The 17,055-nt window shown below is 51.9% G+C and overlaps 7 protein-coding genes across 7 annotated transcripts; 4 read left to right on the top strand and 3 right to left on the bottom strand.

Moving 5' to 3' along the window:
• Positions 1-431: 431 nt before the first annotated feature.
• Positions 432-3,827, top strand: GT037_008821 (longevity-assurance protein; the record flags this gene model as incomplete). Its single annotated transcript, XM_038933868.1, has 5 exons — positions 432-600; positions 651-964; positions 1,018-1,305; positions 1,354-2,001; positions 2,736-3,827. 5 exons carry the CDS (start codon positions 432-434, stop codon positions 3,825-3,827), a joined length of 2,511 nt encoding a protein of 836 aa, XP_038783213.1.
• A 105-nt stretch (positions 3,828-3,932) lies between these two features.
• Positions 3,933-5,254, bottom strand: GT037_008820 (methanesulfonate; the record flags this gene model as incomplete). The annotated part of the gene is made up of 2 exons (XM_038933867.1): positions 3,933-5,158; positions 5,227-5,254. 2 exons carry the CDS (start codon positions 5,252-5,254, stop codon positions 3,933-3,935), a joined length of 1,254 nt encoding a protein of 417 aa, XP_038783212.1.
• Positions 5,255-5,938: 684 nt separating this feature from the next.
• GT037_008819 (uncharacterized protein) lies at positions 5,939-6,821 on the top strand (the record flags this gene model as incomplete). The annotated part of the gene is made up of 4 exons (XM_038933866.1): positions 5,939-6,064; positions 6,112-6,235; positions 6,288-6,470; positions 6,523-6,821. The coding sequence occupies 4 exons, from the start codon at positions 5,939-5,941 to the stop codon at positions 6,819-6,821; spliced, it is 732 nt and encodes a 243-aa protein (XP_038783211.1).
• Positions 6,822-7,414: 593 nt separating this feature from the next.
• Positions 7,415-8,841, top strand: GT037_008818 (acyl-dehydrogenase nm domain-like protein; the record flags this gene model as incomplete). The annotated part of the gene is made up of 3 exons (XM_038933865.1): positions 7,415-7,743; positions 7,791-8,373; positions 8,428-8,841. 3 exons carry the CDS (start codon positions 7,415-7,417, stop codon positions 8,839-8,841), a joined length of 1,326 nt encoding a protein of 441 aa, XP_038783210.1.
• A 50-nt stretch (positions 8,842-8,891) lies between these two features.
• GT037_008817 (uncharacterized protein) lies at positions 8,892-12,777 on the bottom strand (the record flags this gene model as incomplete). Its single annotated transcript, XM_038933864.1, has 7 exons — positions 8,892-9,280; positions 9,353-9,679; positions 9,740-9,996; positions 10,043-10,232; positions 10,293-10,393; positions 10,779-11,718; positions 11,766-12,777. 7 exons carry the CDS (start codon positions 12,775-12,777, stop codon positions 8,892-8,894), a joined length of 3,216 nt encoding a protein of 1,071 aa, XP_038783209.1.
• Positions 12,778-13,492: 715 nt separating this feature from the next.
• GT037_008816 (uncharacterized protein) lies at positions 13,493-14,469 on the top strand (the record flags this gene model as incomplete). The annotated part of the gene is made up of 2 exons (XM_038933863.1): positions 13,493-14,396; positions 14,453-14,469. 2 exons carry the CDS (start codon positions 13,493-13,495, stop codon positions 14,467-14,469), a joined length of 921 nt encoding a protein of 306 aa, XP_038783208.1.
• Positions 14,470-15,178: 709 nt separating this feature from the next.
• On the bottom strand, positions 15,179-17,004 carry GT037_008815 (fad-binding domain-containing protein; the record flags this gene model as incomplete). Its single annotated transcript, XM_038933862.1, has 2 exons — positions 15,179-16,655; positions 16,718-17,004. The coding sequence occupies 2 exons, from the start codon at positions 17,002-17,004 to the stop codon at positions 15,179-15,181; spliced, it is 1,764 nt and encodes a 587-aa protein (XP_038783207.1).
• Between the last annotated feature and the right edge of the window lie 51 nt (positions 17,005-17,055).

Raw genomic sequence — 17,055 nt, 5'->3', positions numbered from 1 at the left:
CCATCTCTAAACCCTGAATATCTTTGCTTGGGACCACCACACCGCTCCCTCGACAGCACAACTCGTCTGCCCGCGCGCAATTCGTTCCCCTGCGCGGCTACTCCTCCCGTACGCTGTCAAGGAGCCCCAGTACCCATTATTTTCCTGCCTTTTCCTGCTCAATGGCTGTTGGTTACTGAGACACGCACCCACCCGATTACGTCGTTCGCTAAGAGGTGACTGTTGAGCGGGCAATTGAACTTGCACCCAGAAACCCACACGCCGCATCAACCCCCGGGACCCTTCGCCGGACTGCAATCACCACCGGGACGCCTTTGTTCCGCCCATTGACCCCACGATCGGTCCGCCTTTCGACTACCAACACTACTGCGACAGCGTCGCTACAACTCGCACTCGCTCCCCATCACGGGCCATAGTACAAAATAGCCGCCATGGCGACAACACAGCACAGCAACGGCGCGCTGCCAAAGACACACACGGTGCACATGCGAACCGAAAAGGCACCGTCCGCGCCCAAGAGGCGGAAGATGCAGGCGAACAAGGTTGACGATGAGGGGCTCATGGCCTCGCTGTGCACGCTCATCTGCAATCACCAGATCGGTACGCCGACGCACTGCTCCTAATCATGGCTCCCGTACTGACTACTGCAGGCATCTCCGTCAACCTCCTCACCCTCCTCTGCCTCACCCACACATTCTTCCCCCGCGCCCGAAGCCGGACCTCCAAGTTCTTCCACATGTCGTACTACAACCCCGAGACGGACATGTACGGCTGTGGCACCGACGACCTGCCCTTTGTCCTGCTGTGGACCGTCATATTCACCGGTGTCCGTGTAGCAGTCATGGAATACATGCTCGACCCACTAGCGAGGCTGGGTGGTATCCGGACAAAGAAGGGGCTGGACAGGTTCAAGGAGCAGGCATGGCTAATTGTCTACTACACTGCGTCGTGGTCTCTAGGAATGGTATGTCACACCCCGCCAGAATGCGCAGAATGGTAGTGCTAACAAGGTGACAGTACATCATGTACCACTCGGAGTTTTGGCTCAATCTCCACGCCATATGGGAAGGCTGGCCTTTCCGGGAAGCAGATGGCCTGTTCAAGTGGTACTATCTAGTCCAATGGGGCTTCTGGGTCCAGCAGATTCTCGTTGTCAATGTTGAGGAAAAGCGCAAGGACTATGCACAGATGTTCACACACCACATCTTCACTACCGCGCTCATGTGCTTGTCCTACGGGTACTTCCACATGCGCGTCGGTATCGTCATCTTGACCATCATGGACTTTGTCGACATCATCTTGCCCGTAAGTTATCCCCACACCAGAACCCCAAGTTGGAAACTGACAAAACAGACTGCCAAACTGCTCAAGTACATGGGCTATTCCAACGCCTGCGACTACGCCTTTGGTCTCTTCGTCATCTCCTGGGTCGTCACCCGCCACATCCTCTACATGATGGTTTGCTGGTCCATCTATGCCTACGCACCCGTCGATATGGCACCCGGCTGCTACTTCGCCGACTCCACCTCGAAGCAGACCTCGTTCGTCCCTGCATCCAATGCCTCGCAGTTCGAAGCATACGGCGGCAACAACCACTGGGGCAATCTCCTCAAAGCATACAGTGACCGCAACGGACCCATTTGCTGGAACCCCCAAATCCGCTACTACTTCCTCGCGCTCCTCCTTACTCTACAAGTCTTCTGCTGCATTTGGTTTGCCACTATTGCAAAGGTCGTGTACAAGGTGCTCAAGGGTAACGCGGCTGAGGATTTGCGTTCCGACGACGAGGGCGAGGACGAAGAGGTTGAGGTCGATCAGACCAAGACGATTTTCAACATGGCGACTACGTGTGGTGAGAGCGGCATGAGCTCAAGCGGCGGCATGACTGCGCAGCAGCCAAAGGAAGAGGAAGTCGGCGTTGATGCGCTGACTTTTGCACGTCTGAATGGGGCCAGTCAGCGACGACAGGCGAAGAGGGAGAGTGCAAGGGAGAGCGCGAGGGTGAGTGGGATTAGTATTCCCGGTCATGGGGATCGTAAGGAGCTTTTGGGTAGGATTGGGTGTGATAAGCCTTCTTGAGCTTGTCTTTCTCTCTGCCTCTGGCGATGAGATCCTTGAGTTTTGCAGTCACGAAAAGTATTCGTGGGCGTCAGAGGCGTGTGTAGCATACAGTTGCAGGTTTCCATTTTTTTTTCTCTTGATGGTGTATAGGTTTTCAAGGAATATGTCACTACTAGAGGTGTGTAGTTCCGATCTGCGTTGATGATACATGTATACTATACCCCTAGAGATCGAATTTAGAGTGTTCATAGCTCATGGGTGTGTTGACGATCGTGCAGTGCTGAAGCACACAGAGAACGGTGTTGAACCACACTGTAATCCGATGTCATGTAATCCCACTCTCAAACCTCGGCTCATACTTAGTGTGAGAATGGGATGGTGGGATGGTGGGGCCGGCATAGGTACTAACAACAAACGTGTACCTCGGACGATAATCGACAAACAAAGATTCAACAAGAACACGTGCTGTGAACGCAATCTCTGCGTTGCTTTGTGATCCATAGTTGAGACCCGTGTTGTGTACCATACGCCTTCACTGCTGCGGTCATAACAATACCTCCACACTACCCATGCGAACAGCGACCCGCAACCACTCGTTATAGACTTCTCCACCACCAAGCAACCACACCAACATCAACCGAAACACCAGCAACAGAAACATCCATAGCAACTAGACAATGGCGACGCCAGACAACACTACTACTCTTCCCTCCCCACCCTTCTACACGCACATTCCCAACATCAACAACCTGCGCTTAGCCACCCACTCCCTCACCACACAATCCGGTGCAACACTCCGCCCAAACCTGCTCTTCCGCAGCGCCGAAGTCTCAAAAGTCGATGCTGCGGGCTGGACAGCACTGCGCCAGCTAGGCGTCGGGCATGTCTTTGATCTACGGAGTAAACCCGAAATCGACAAGGGTCATTCGAACAACGACAACAACAACAACAACAGCAACAGCAAAGACGACGCCAATGCAGACGCAGTAGTCGGTAGCAAGGCAGGAGGAGAAGGAAGCATGCAAGAGGCGGGCGTGCAGAGAACGTGGGTGCCAGTCTTTGAGGAAAGCGATTATAGTCCCGAGCGCCTGGCGGAACGGTATGCAAAGTACATGGATCAAGATGTGCGTGGCTTTGTAGAAGCGTACTCTGAGTTTTTGAAGAGCGGGGGGAATGCGTATGGGGTTATACTGCGGTATCTAGCAAATTTATCCGCTTCTGCTCCAGGACAAGGAGAAGGAGAAGAAGGAGTGAGGCGACCACGAGGTGCTTTGATACACTGCACAGCGGGCAAAGACCGAACGGGAATGTTCTTTGGTCTCTTGTTCGATTTTCTGGGTGTGCCGCGCGACCAGATTGCGACGGAGTACCATCTCACGCAACGAGGTCTTAGCGGCGTTCGCGAACAAGTCGTCGCGAGGTTGCTTGCTAGTCCGGCTTTTACAAAGTACATGACTGCGCAAGCGTCGGGTACACCCATCTCGCCCGGCGATATCGCAAAAGCCTTGCATGATGACGCGGCGAGGGGATCGTCGACTGGTAGCGATGGCGATAAGCAGATTCCACAGGAGATTCTGGATAAGGGGAGGGAGGCGGCGTTGAGGATGGTGAGCGCGAGGAAAGAGAGTATGCTGGGGGCGCTGGAGATGTTGGATAGGCAGTTTGGTGGGGCGGAACGGTACATGCGGGAGGTTTGTGGGCTCGGTGATGGAGAGTTGGAAGGGTTGAGGAGGAATCTCCTGGTTGGACATGGACGTGGGGCGTGACTAGGAAACGATGGGAAGAACAAGGCAAGTAGGCTGTGAGATTGGAGGTGGATTGCGCAAACTGTCATCGATGAAGAAGAAGGGTATGATTAGAATGGTCGTTGCTTAGGATTTGCGATAGATGTCACCTGTTCGTCTAATCTCATCTTCAACGTCCTTGCCCCTCCCTGCAGCTTCTAGCTTCCTTACTAGTGGTAATACCTCCTTTCCAAAGCGTTCAAGATCCTCCTCGTAATGCAGATGCGCCGTCAGCACCAAGTCAACCCCCAAGCTCTTCAGCAAAAGGATCCGATCTGCAATCTGCTCTTTCGTCCCAATCAACTTGGTCTTGAAGCCGTCGTTATATTGCACCAAGTCTTCGAGTTTGCTGTCTGCCCACATGCCCTTTTTATTCCCCGTGCTAGCACCAGCTTGCTGCACGGCTTGACGAAAAGCTTCAACAGCTTCCGTATCCGCTTTACCCTGAATCTCCCTCAACACGCGAATAGCCTCCTCTTCCGTTTCGCGGATAATGACGAAGCCATTGACAGCAAACCTCACCTTGCCCTCGCGCCCCACTTTGCGCGCGCGCTCCTTCACATCCGCAATCTGCTCACGGAAACCATCCAGATCGTTGCCGTTCATGAAATACCAATCGCTGACCTCGGCCCCGTTGTTCCTCGCATCGTCGCTATTCCCGCCTTGGAAAATCTCCGGGTGTGGTTTCTGAAGCGGCTTGGGCGCCAACTTGTAGTTTCGGAATTGGTAAAAGTCGCCGCCAAAACTGAAGCCTTCATCGCCCGCAGTCCAGATACCTTTTAATGCGCGGATGAACTCGTTGGATCGCCGGTACCGCTCCGCATGCTCGAGCCACCATTGCCCAACAGCCGTGAACTCGCTCTTATTCCAGCCTGAAACGATGTTTACTGCAATACGCCCATTGGTGTAATTGTCGATACTCGCAATCTGCTTTGCGGCGATAGTAGGGTTCCAGGGCCCGGGGAGTATCGCCGCGATGAGCTTGATGCGCTCGGTGCTGTGCAAAAGCGCTTGCGACAGGGACACGCTCTCGTGCTGGTTTTCGGCTCCGTACGAGGCAGTGAAACGGATTTGAGTGAGCGCATACTCGAACCCGTGGGCTTCGGCTGTCTTGGCGTAGCGCACGTTGGAGGCCAGGTCCCAGTTTGTTTTTTGGGGAATCTTGGAAACGACGAGGCCGCCTGAGACGTTGGGGACCCAGTACGCGAATAAGAGACGGTTTGGGTCCTGGTTGAGGTCTAGTTGTTTTGTGGGCGTGTAGCCGTCGGCTGGTTCCACGGATTGTCCATTTGTGCCGTTTGTTTTGTTGTTGTCTGTTGCGGTTGGAGAGATAATCAGTCTTGCTCTTGTTGTTATGAATGTAGTGTTCTGGCAGTTTTACCTGTCCTTTGTCTCTTTCGTGCTGACATGTTTGTTTGCAAGAGACAGTAAAACTCGAGCACGAAAATGGCTGGATATACTGGAAAGAGATGTTGAGCTATGATGCCATGCGATGTCAACCTGGGGTACTGTTGTCGGCAGGATGTGCGAACATTAAGCGTGGATTGCGTGCTGTGTAGCCGTCCGTGGGATCTGTGGGGTTGATGCAGGTTAGATTATAGCCCCGTAGATCGTGGTTTATTCGCCGAGGATCATACAACTCCAGCATCCCGGTCTTATGGATGATAAGCTGTGACCGAGTAGCCCGCAGCAGCCCCAGACGTCCGGCTCCTTCAATTGGCTGTCAAGGATCTTCGGTCGCTCGTCGATGAGACAATCCGAGAGTTCCAAGACGTCATGTGCCGGTGGTTGCAGTAAAATAGCTCTATAATATCGACCCCACACTATAATGCAGATACTCCAGCATAGTGCCCTTCAACGGGGATGCGAAATCATGCCGGTGCGATGATGATGCTGAACATTGTCCAGCGCTATGAGTAAAGCCGAAGCACGTAATAAACCATCGCATAGTCGTGATGACTACTCATAGACAGTAGAGATGTGCCGCGTCGATACCGGAGTTACATCAAGTATACGCCCATGTCCATTTAATACAAAAGGCTGTGATTTGGAGTCAGTTGGCAGCATGAAGATTCCCGTGCACACAGACAAGCATGCCTGATTTTTCGACCATCGACTTGAACAGCAAAAGCAGCGCTGGCACTACTGATGTCGAGAAGCAGCTCACCCATGAAAGCCCCACTGTGCCTGTCGCAGCTCCAAAGACACTGGGTGCAGGAGTAAGTAGCGCTGGGCAGATAAAACATTGGTTAGCTGACTTGTCAAGACAGCACTGCCGATTGGGGTATTCGCGACAACCCTTACTACGCTTTCGCTCAGTCTCATGGAATGGCGAGGAGTGACTACGGCCAATGTCTTTGTAGCCAACTTCTTCTTCGCGGCGGCTTTCGGTTAGTCTTCGGTATGGATAGAGTATGTCAGACTTGGCTGACTCCATACTAGGCCTGGTGGTTACTGCACAATGGGAGCTGTCCGTCGGTAACGGCTTCGCATACACAGTGTTTAGTGCTTTTGGCCTGTTTTATGCTGGCTATGGCGCGATCTTAACACCAGCTTTTGGAGTGCGAACAGCATATGGAGACAATGTGAAGGAATACAACAACGCTCTTGGGTTCTTCATGATCAGTCAGTCGCTCTAGACCGCCGAGGAACAAGAGTACCACTAATCATAGCATAGTGTGGACGGTTTTCGCTCTGGTGTTCCTTGTAGCCTCGTTGCCGACAAACTTGGTATACATCATCATCTTCTTCTGCGTAGAGCTAGGATTTCTCTTAGTCTCGGCGTCTTACTTTGCCGTGGCAGATGGACATCCAACTGCGTCGATCTCTCTCAAGAAAGGCGGTGGTGCATTCTGCTTCTTGGCTGGACTGACTGGGTGGTACCTGACGTTCGCTCTGTTGCTGAAAGACTCCATTGTCGAGTTACCACTTGGCGACACTTCGAGGTTCTTTGCGAAGAGCAGAAAGGCGCAGTGAGCGACAAGTGACACTCTACTTCGAATGGGCGATAGGGGGGCACCTCGGCGATGTGCAGTTTGCAGAACGACGTGACGGGTGATAGTGATTCGGGGTTGAGGATGATGCGATTGAGGGGTTAGATGGCGAACGCGGTTTGGGTTCAATAGTGAGCTCGGAGGTAAGACTAGTCTATTTCCAGTTTAGCTCATATGCAAAGACGCGGATATCCCCACCATCAGCCTTTGTCGACGCGTCCCACTTCCATACTCACGCATTCACATGTTGCAACGCTACTACAATCCGCGCTCTACCCCCACGGCATCGCAACGATCTATTGCTGCAGGTATGCCGGCAGATAGCTCGATTATCACAATGTCGGCGGCACATCCCTGTCTCAATCCTCCGTTCTGATGACCACTCACGTTTTGTCCACCTGCTCGACTGCATCCATACAGATAGGTCGCAAATGAGACGATAGCACGCAATAATTTGGGTCTCTCGAATCATTTCGGAGCTCTTTTAACGATTGCCTGCATATAAGGACATGCATCGGAAGGTTGATGATACACGCCACATAATTAGGCTTCATCGACATCTTGAATACGCACACGATGGCCATTACCAACGGAACTAATGGTCCACATGGGAACGCGAAAGACGTGAGATTTAGGGATCCGGCTGTTTACGCCGGGTATGAAAAGCAATGGTCGTCCGTTCCGGAAGATGAAGCAGGTTGGCTCCAGCGTGCGCAAGAGGTTGCAGACGTTCTTGCCACTGATGCCGTCGTGCGAGACCAAGAGAACAAATCTCCGCGAGCGGAAGTAGCTCTACTGAAGAACTCTGGGCTTCTCAAGATCCTTGGTCCAAAGCAGTATGGTGGCGGTGGTCAGCAATGGAGTGTTGCCTACAGAGCCATTCGGAAGGTAGCTGAAACAGATGGGTACGATTGGTCCTTTCTTGTTCGCGTCTATGTATTGATTATTGTAGTTCAATCGGCATGCTGCTCGGCTACCACCTGCTATGGTCGACCACGGCGAACATTGTCGGTTTACCTGAACAAGCCGACCGCTTCCAGAAGCTCATAACCGAGAACAATTATTTCATTGGAGGCGCTGTGAACCCCAGGGACAGCGACTTGTCGATCAAATCGGATGGGGCAAACATTGTGTTCAACGGGTTCAAGTTTTTCAATACTGGTGGTGTTGTCTCCGACCTTACCGTTCTTGAGGGTGTCTATGAAGACACAGGCAACCATATCTTCGCTTTCGCGAAGACCGATCAACCCGGCATTCAATTCGGACATGATTGGAACAATATCGGTCTTCGTTTGACCGAGTCTGGTAGCGTGAAGATTTCCGATGTGAGCGTGCCTTGGACGGATGCGCTCGGCTGGAACGCAGAGACAAAAGAACCGGACCCACGCGCGCTGCAGATACCCTTTGCGACGCTGCTACTCCCAACTATCCAGCTTGTCTTCAGCAACTTTTACCTCGGTATCGCGTTAGGCGCACAACAGTATGCAGCAAGTTATACGGTGAAGGGGACCCGGGCATGGCCATTTGGCGGTGATGTAAATAGACAAGTATCCCACAAGCTCTGAAGAATGTCGCTAATACAGGTTTAGAACAAAGAGAGGGCGACAGATGAGTTTTATATCCTCGAACGGTATGGAAACTTCCACGCTCACCTTCGTGCCGCGTCGGCCCTAGCAGACCGGGTGGGCCAAGAAGTTGACGCGATCTTGGGCAAGTATGCAGGTGACCTGGACACCCGTGGGAAGCTCACGGCACGGGATCGAGGCGAGCTAGCAGAGTGGGTGGCAAGTGTCAAAGTCGTCGCAACGGATACTAGCCTACGGGTCACATCTGGAGTATTCGAAGTCACAGGTGCGAAGGCGACAAGCCAGAAAGTAGGCTTAGATCGGTTCTGGAGGGACGTCAGGACGCACACGCTGCATGATCCAGTCGCGTACAAGAATCGGGAGCTAGGGAGGTTTGAATTGCTGGACGAAATCCCTGAGGCTACATGGTATACGTAGTTGCGCTCTTTGAATCTCCCAAAACTTGCAAAGATAGAGCGTATCCAAGCTCATACAAGATTAGGAAATGTTTGAGCCGCAGAGATACTCAACGCCTTGGCTGCCCCTTGCTTCACTACCCCAAACGTAGCCTCGTTGGTCCAGAATTCATAGTCTGCAGCACCTTTGCCCGGCTTGTTGATCTGCCAAACCATCCATGGTACCTTGAGCCCATTGAAGATGTCGATATGCTGACCTACAACACTAGACTTGTCGGAACCAGTAGCGCCAAATTCTTCGAATAGCACGAGTTTCTTGGCGGCTTGAGCGTGCTGTAGCGCGATGGGCGCTTTGTTGCGCCATTCGGAAACGCCGCTGTAGGAGTGGATATCGATGAGATCAAGTGTTGCGCAGCTCCAATTCTCGGGGATATCGGAGTTGGGAAATTCATTCCCGCCGCCTGAATATAGAGTGGTCAATACCATAATCTCTAGGGTCTGGAGTCTCAGATGGAAGCGGGTAGATTACGTACCTGTTGAGATGAGAATCCTGCTATCTCCCATGATGCTTCGCATCTTTTTGCTTCGATCACACCACCATTTTGGTGCAGGTGCGATGTTGTTGCGCAGATGTCCTTGCCCTTCGTTCTGTATGTTGAACGCGAAGATGTAATCCGAAAGATCTTTCCATTGCGGTGCACCCGAGATCAACTGATTCTTGTGCTGGAGAATGTATGTGAGGCGGTTGTCAAAGTCGTAGATTGGCGATGCATCCTGGTAAAAGAACGTTACATCGTTCTGAGCCGCAGGAGTTTTCGCGCAGTCGATAGCAGGAAGTTTGTATTTGGAAACATATGTGTCTGCGTCGAAGATGCGTCAGTGGCCGTAGAAGCTTTGGTCCAATATGAAGAAGACCATACCATTTCCCCAACAACCTAATTGGTAGCGGTCATGCATAGCGATGACTAGTTTGATGCCTCGTTCACGCGCTTCAAGCATGAGCTGATCAATAGCACGTAGCTGGGTGTCATCGTATGTGCCGACCTGTTGTGGCTCGATGTCGGGCATATTGACGGAGCCGGTATCTTTGTTGTTCTGTAGTGTGTGAGAGATGAAGATACGCAACGTCTTGAGTTTGGCATCTTTGACTGCGTCAAGGACAGCCAAGCGATCGGTTCTGTGAACAGTCAGTCGAAGCCGACGAAATTCTGAAGGATCCGTACTTTTGATAGGCATGAAGGAAGTAGGAGTTGACCCCAGCCCAGCTCGAGGATATGTCTCTTTCTTCGAGTGGTTGTGCCGCCGAGATAGATGCGCTCATGGCGAGCGGAAGCAAATATTTGAGAAGCTGCATGATAAACGTGTTCGAGATGAGGCTGCTCTGATGACCGTCAATGTGCGAGGGCTTCACTCCTACTTATGCTTCCCAGCCTTATGTCTTTGACCTAGTGTCTGTAACATCGGGCTTGCGACCTTCCCTCTCGAACATTGCGCATGCGTCTGTAACCTTCTGTTTGCGACCTGCCATCTCCGATTTTGTAATGTTCGGACGCTCCGATTCTGCTTTCTCCACACTATGTCGAACGTCAATGTTGTAGTGAGGATACACTTCAAGACTAAGTCCAAAGAAGGATGTTGCAAACACGGAGCGGCAGGGACCGTATGCATCAGAGTTAGTACATCACAGCAGCGACATCTAGTCCGCACTGATCCGCTAGCCTTTAATTACCGGAGCCTGGTCGCCCGCGCCCTGTTTGGACTAGAGTGTATATAAGGCTCACTCGTGTTCTAAAACAATCCCTAGCAATCTTTATAGTGACATTCCTAGTTCGAACTTGCGCAAACTGTGGGTGGACATTGGACCGGAGTTGTATGATCGACATTGGAGGGGTAACTAACGGCTCTCTGACAACCGCGGTTATTCGGCTGTTGGATCTAGATTTAGCACCGAAGGCTTACCGCCCTCCCGCGCAGATCGGAGTAGCTTGCAGCATTGCATCTGGATACTCTTGTGCCCCGGAAGCCACGGAGGGTTTGAACAACAACACGTTTTGCCATGCGCCTGTTCCCATAATAGACTCTGGTCCTTGTATGATCCATTCCCTAGGTGGCTGCAGCTGCGCATGAACGCCAAAAGGCGCCATGACTTTCAGCGTGCCATGACCCTCCGCTTCATCAATCTTGATCTCTACGCCGATACTACCAGCGACGGTCGCAAGGGTGCAATTGATCCTCTCTAGACCGGCAAAGACTGGTGCGATGCGAAACGACGTCCAGCCTGGCTCGGCAGGCTGAAGCCCTGCTAAATATCGAGGCAGAAGTGATACTGGCCACGTCGACCAGCCATGCATCAACGACGTGTCGTGACCGTGCGGCGTTCCGTCTGTCTTCATGGCTTCCCAATGTCCTCCATAGTAGTTTGGATTTGATGTGTCAGCCATCGATCCCCAGACGCGCTCGATGAGCCTCTGCGCTTCAAGACCATGGTTTCGTGAAAACAATGCCTCAACTGCGAACCCTGTTGCATACAGACTGATAATGTCCGCTACACTCCAATGAGCAAGGCCCCGGAAGGCACGAGGGAGCTGCGATTGTGGGTCAATCAAATGCTCAAGATCGTTCGCATGACTAGGAAGCAGCCCTATAGTCACGGCATGGGCCTTGTTATCTTGACAGATACCGTCGCTTGGTAGATTTTCAATCAGGCGATAGACACCGGTGGAAGCATCGTAGAAACGTTTCAGTACCTCCACCTTAAGCTTCTTGGCTTGCGATAGATATTTTTGTTTGGCTTCTGGGTCATCGGACATCACCGACATGGCATGCAGGGCCTCGTCATATGCGTTATTCAGTGGGCACGAGGGACCGAAAATTGGGCCGCCAAGTGGGAACCAATGCACTGCAGGCGGTCAGCTTGTTGGTTCGAGAAATCTTATCCAGACTCACTTGACGGAGGCGGAAGAGCTACTACTACCCCTACGCTGAGGTGCTCCGCTGTGTAAGCCATGAGATGTTCTAGACGCTGGAAACATTGCGTTTTCGTCCTTGCGTCACCCGTATGTAGCCAGTAATCCTTGATTGCAACAACAAGTAGCAACGCGAAGGACAGGGAACAGAAGGCATATGTTGGAGGCTCCTTGTTCCATTCATGGACGGGCGCTTGGATGAGACAGAGGTTGCCGAGATATGCCTCGTTAGTTTGATGGCTGGTCAGGAGCTCAATACTGCCTGCTATCGCGTCGAACGTCATAGTAGAGTGAGCAATTGATCGATCCATGACATAAAGGTCTCCACCGAAACAAGCGCGGTCTCTTTTTGCACCATCGATCGTACGAGCGAGCCCATTCGTTCCAACCTGGAAGCCATCCAATGTTCGGCTTTGGTCATGAGGCAACATGGTATCCTGGTATAGATCCTCACCCTCATCCCTGAGCACATTGAGGTGGCGATACACAGCTACCCACTGACACGGTCCGCCAAAGGCGATAGATCTCGTGTTGTTCGCGCTTCCGCTAATGATGGATTTGATGTTCAGACCCTCCATGACTGCAAGTCGTCGGCCTTGTACCGAGACAACCACGGTATCGCCGCGCGTGACCCTTTCGACTTCGAGCCGGGCGTTCAGGTCCAGATCGCCAATGTGCCAGCGACCTTTCTCAGCAACAGGAAGGACGGTCGGTTCCGTGGACAGACCTTCGCATGCATATAATTCCCTTGTGGCCGTGTCCAAACAGAAAATCAACCCATCTGCCACCATGTGAACGGCCCAGCTTGCGCCTCCATGTTCGATATAAATCTGGAAACGCATGGTTTTATTCGCCAATCTTGTGCTGAATCGGCACGATGCCCAATGCTGGCCGCGGATCCTGGTTCCCCCAGCAGTAACCTCCCATGGGGCAGATGTCTCGCCCTTGGAGACTGTGCACATATCGACAGTCCTGACACCATCTTGCCACATCCGATTCAACAGTGGGCTAGAGCACGAGAGAGTCGAACTTGCTGAGTATCTCTGCCGGATGCGCTCGAAACCGATACCCGAGAAAACGACGGTCGAGTGTGGGGTCGCCAGCCGTATCTTTTGGTATCTTTGCGATCGTTGAGTGTACACAGCTCTCACAACCTGCTCATTTGCTGACTCAGGAACCTTGAAGACTAAGCTTTTCGCGTAGCACGCTTCTTATCCGCGGGGTAGTACGCGGTGTAGTCTTAATACGGCCCGTCTCGCGCCGAACCAAGAAATTCTCGGCGATCCCGAACCCGTAGCATTGGCAGAACGACCGCAACGTAAGCTCTAGTAACCACGACCACCGTTTCAAGAATATATCACGATGTAGCTAGACTGAGGAGTCGGAAAATTACTCGTGTGCAATATCCACTCCTCCACCCTCCCTCCACTCTTCTCTTCCCCACCCCTCTATTCATCGCATTCCATACTCCACCCCTCCATGTCGTTAGTCTCGTTCGCAACTTCAAAACGTTCCTCGTGCGATCGGTGTCGCAAGCAGAAACTACGATGTCCGACGAAAGAAGATGCCACTCAATCCTGCGCTCGGTGCCTCCGGGCTGGCGCGCCTTGTGTGATGAGTTACACACGACCGCGAGGCCGGTCGCAGAAAGATGCCATTGCGCAAGATAATGAGGACACGCGGAACGCTACAGACTCGGCACTTCCTATGCCAAACAGTCTCATGTCAAGCGCATCGGAAAATATGGCTGAAGATGCGAATGCGCAAAGCTGGTCACTGCTCAACGAATACGAGTTCTTTCCTTCACTGCCTTCTAGCTACGAGGCCGAGCAGACTCAGACTCACGACGAGAGCGCAGCGAGCCTCCAATACTCATCGCTGTATCGCGAGCTCGGGATTGACATCCACATTGAGACGCCGCATCTCTTGCACGACGCATTCCCCAAGGCAGGCGCAGAATTTCCATCACCAGAAACCGCAGCGTCCGATGTCTACGCGGCCAGTAGTCCGACGCCGGATTTGGGACGCCAACTGGACTGCGAAATGCGACTTGCGCAGCTCAATCTGGATCTTTGCCGACAGCTGAAAGCGCAGATTCTCTGTCCGACGCGGTGTGCGGAGGATGGTACGGAGAATCGCACGTCGAACACGTCGTACGCATTAAGGGACGTCCTTCGAAGCACGGAAAGCTACATACATGTTCTTCAGAGCCTAGTTGCATCCAGCGATGACGGAGAGAGCCTAGGACCGCTTCGTCCATCCCGGACAACATCATCTCCTCTTACATTTCCCTGCATGTTGAACCTCACGTCGTGCTTCTTCCACATCGTGGATCTTTTCAGCGCGTTCCTGGAGAACCTCACCAGAGAGATTGACACGCACAATCTCGGCTCCCCATCAGGAAAGTTCCATATCCTGCCAGAGCTGAAGCTCGCAGGTCTGCCGATTCACGAAGCCAGTCTTCAGATCAAGATCCTTGTCCTCGCAATCTCGCATCACTTCGAGACCATGGAGCGGCTTTTGAGCTTACCGGCCGAGCTACGCGTGTCGCCCCAACCGGACATCGGCACCCGCGGGCTGTTGCCTTCGCATTGGGTAACGACGATGCTAAGTGCGAAAGAAGGACTGTTTGGGATGAACAGTTGTGGGTTGTCTAATTACGTGCAGTCTATACAAACGTCTAGAAGAAATATCTCTAGGCTGCAGAAAACATTTTAATATACAACCTTAACGACCTTGTTCAATATTGCCTATTTTAGTGCCGGACATCAGGTGTACATGTACGATAACTAGGCTGAGACTAGTAGATAGCTTAAGGTCAAGTTAGAGTTAAGTTTAATATATTACACAAGGTTTCGGCTCTACTTCTCTAAGCTTAGTCTGTACTAAAGCAAAGTAGACTAAAGCGTAGTCTGTACAGTAATGTATAGATATTTAGGAGGAAAAGAGTTATCAATATTAACTAGTAGGGAAACAATATTAATTCGATAGATAATAGAATAACTAGTTAAAAGTCTATGTAAGACATAAACTATATAAGTTAACTACAATAAGTGTACTAATAAAATCTATATATCCTATATACCTATTGCTATCTATTCCTGCTATTAGGTATATCTTTTGTTACTTAGGGTTTGTATAAAGGCGTAGCTGTAGGCTATAGTGCTTGCTTTACGCTACAAAGGATAGTAAGCGATAGCTAATAGATTAATACTACGGACGTAGGTAGTTAGGAAAATAGTTCTTATATCTTGTTTCTTGAGCGAGGCGCACATTATAAGCAGGCTTTGCGCGTCTCCTTCGTTCAGGAAAAGCAAGCGTCTATCGTCTATCTCTCCAGCACAAGGTACTTTCATCTGTCCTTGTTACGTTATCGCGTTCACATCCGCATCGCTAAGCTCGACATAGACGGCCCTCTGCATCAGTGCTCCAATCTTCAGACCCAGGCGAAGCATACGCATAGAATACCGATTTTGGATCCCATGCCCGCTTCAGCTCTTTCAATCGCTCATAGTTTGTACCAAAAAAGGCAGTTTGCCACTTCTCGGTATCGCCCGGTGGATACACAAGCGGGTCTGCTTCATTGAGATAAGCGCCCGAGCCGACGGTTGCTGCCTCGATCGCTGGATGGATGACAGCGGCGAGATCCTGGCGGCGCGCCACCATGGTGGCTTCAGGGATAGTCCAGTCGTAGATGGAGAATTCTAGGCAAATGGCCATGGCATCGCGCCAGTAGGGCACAACGGCATTTTTCGGATGTGCGACATGCGTTGTATTGACGTTCACGCCTAGGCAGCCGATCTGCCAGCTTGCGCTTGGGTCAAATGCGACACTCGATAGCATTGCCGAAGTGAGATTTTCGGGGCTTTCGGACAGATCCCGAGGAATGAGCCGACTGTTGAAGAGCTGCGAGACCACGTATGGGCCATAAGGAAGAGGACCATCGGTTGCATTGTAGTGCTGGAGGTACGACGGGGCAGCATACGTGGCGAAGTTGTAGGGGATCCGCAGTGCATCAAGTCGCTTTAGGTACGGGGTATACAAGTTGGCCATTTCCGCCGCTGATCTACCTGGCGCTGTGGTGTTATGAACCAAGAAGTTGCCAGCAAATAGATTGAAGGATGGAGATGCGCCGGCATCGACGAGGCTGGGGAGGAACCTCCACCAAGCATCTATTGCGGAGACATAAGAACCGTTGCTTGGGCTGGCGGTAGCGTTGAAGCTTAGTGTCGCGGCGCCGATGAGGCTGTCGACGTGTACCTTGGCCGTCATGCTCAGAACCACGGCAAGGTTACCTCCTCCACCACCAGAAAGCGCCCAATAGAGATCCTCGTTCTCGACAGGGCTTGCAGTAAGATGTCTCATATCTGCAGTGACGACTTCCCACTCCAAGACGTTGTCAGCCGCTAGGCCATGCACACTATTCAGCAGACTGTGACCGCCTCCGGACGAGTACCCTCCCGCGTAACCTACCGTCGGGCAATCTCCGGAAACTAGGCGGTATCCAAATTGAGATGCATAGAGAAGAGCTTCACCACCAGTGACACCAGCCCCAACCTTGATAGCAGGGCCAGTATACTCATTGCTGGTATAGTTCAGAATCTCTTTGGATTTCAGATTATGGGTCCAGAGCGACAAACCACCCGTTCCGGTAGACTTTCCAAGGTAATCGTGACCAGTGTTTTTGATGACCAAACGCACATTGTGGGCTTGCGTAAAGTTGATGGCAGCAACAATGTCGGTGGGGCCATGAACAGGAATGGCGTAGCTGACGTAATTACCTAGCGTACAAGGCTGATCGATGAGATAGAATGGACTGCAGGATGTGTTCTGATACCAGGGATTCATTATCTCTGCCGCGTTGTCCAAGCTGTGAGGTACGTTAGCACGCTCTGGCATCAGGGTTGAGCGGATAAAGGTCGGGTGACGTACAATGTCTTGGGATAGTCCCAACTCTCTTTGAGCGCTGCACATTCAGCCTCGTTTTCTGATATGTCGCCATAACCTCCCGGCCGACATACTGCCGCTTGAGGAACAACTTGCACCAAACGCCCATCGATGGTGTCGTTTAGCTGGCTCCACACCTGCCGGGATGGCCAATCATTGTCACCGGGAATGGCTTTGCAACTAGAGTTCACCTCCTGTCCTCGTCGGCCTAAGGGTGCGGCTGCATAAACCCAAGGTGCTAGTAGAAGCACTATGGTAGCGGAAGGAAACATTGGGAACAATGAGGGACGGTAACAACGAGAGACGATCCAGAACCTTGTCTT

This window comes from Alternaria burnsii (assembly GCF_013036055.1).
Source record: "Alternaria burnsii strain CBS107.38 chromosome Unknown 697, whole genome shotgun sequence".
Taxonomy (NCBI): domain Eukaryota; kingdom Fungi; phylum Ascomycota; class Dothideomycetes; order Pleosporales; family Pleosporaceae; genus Alternaria; species Alternaria burnsii.
Note: the sequence above shows the minus strand (reverse complement) of the source record. Positions and strands in the feature narration are given on the sequence as shown.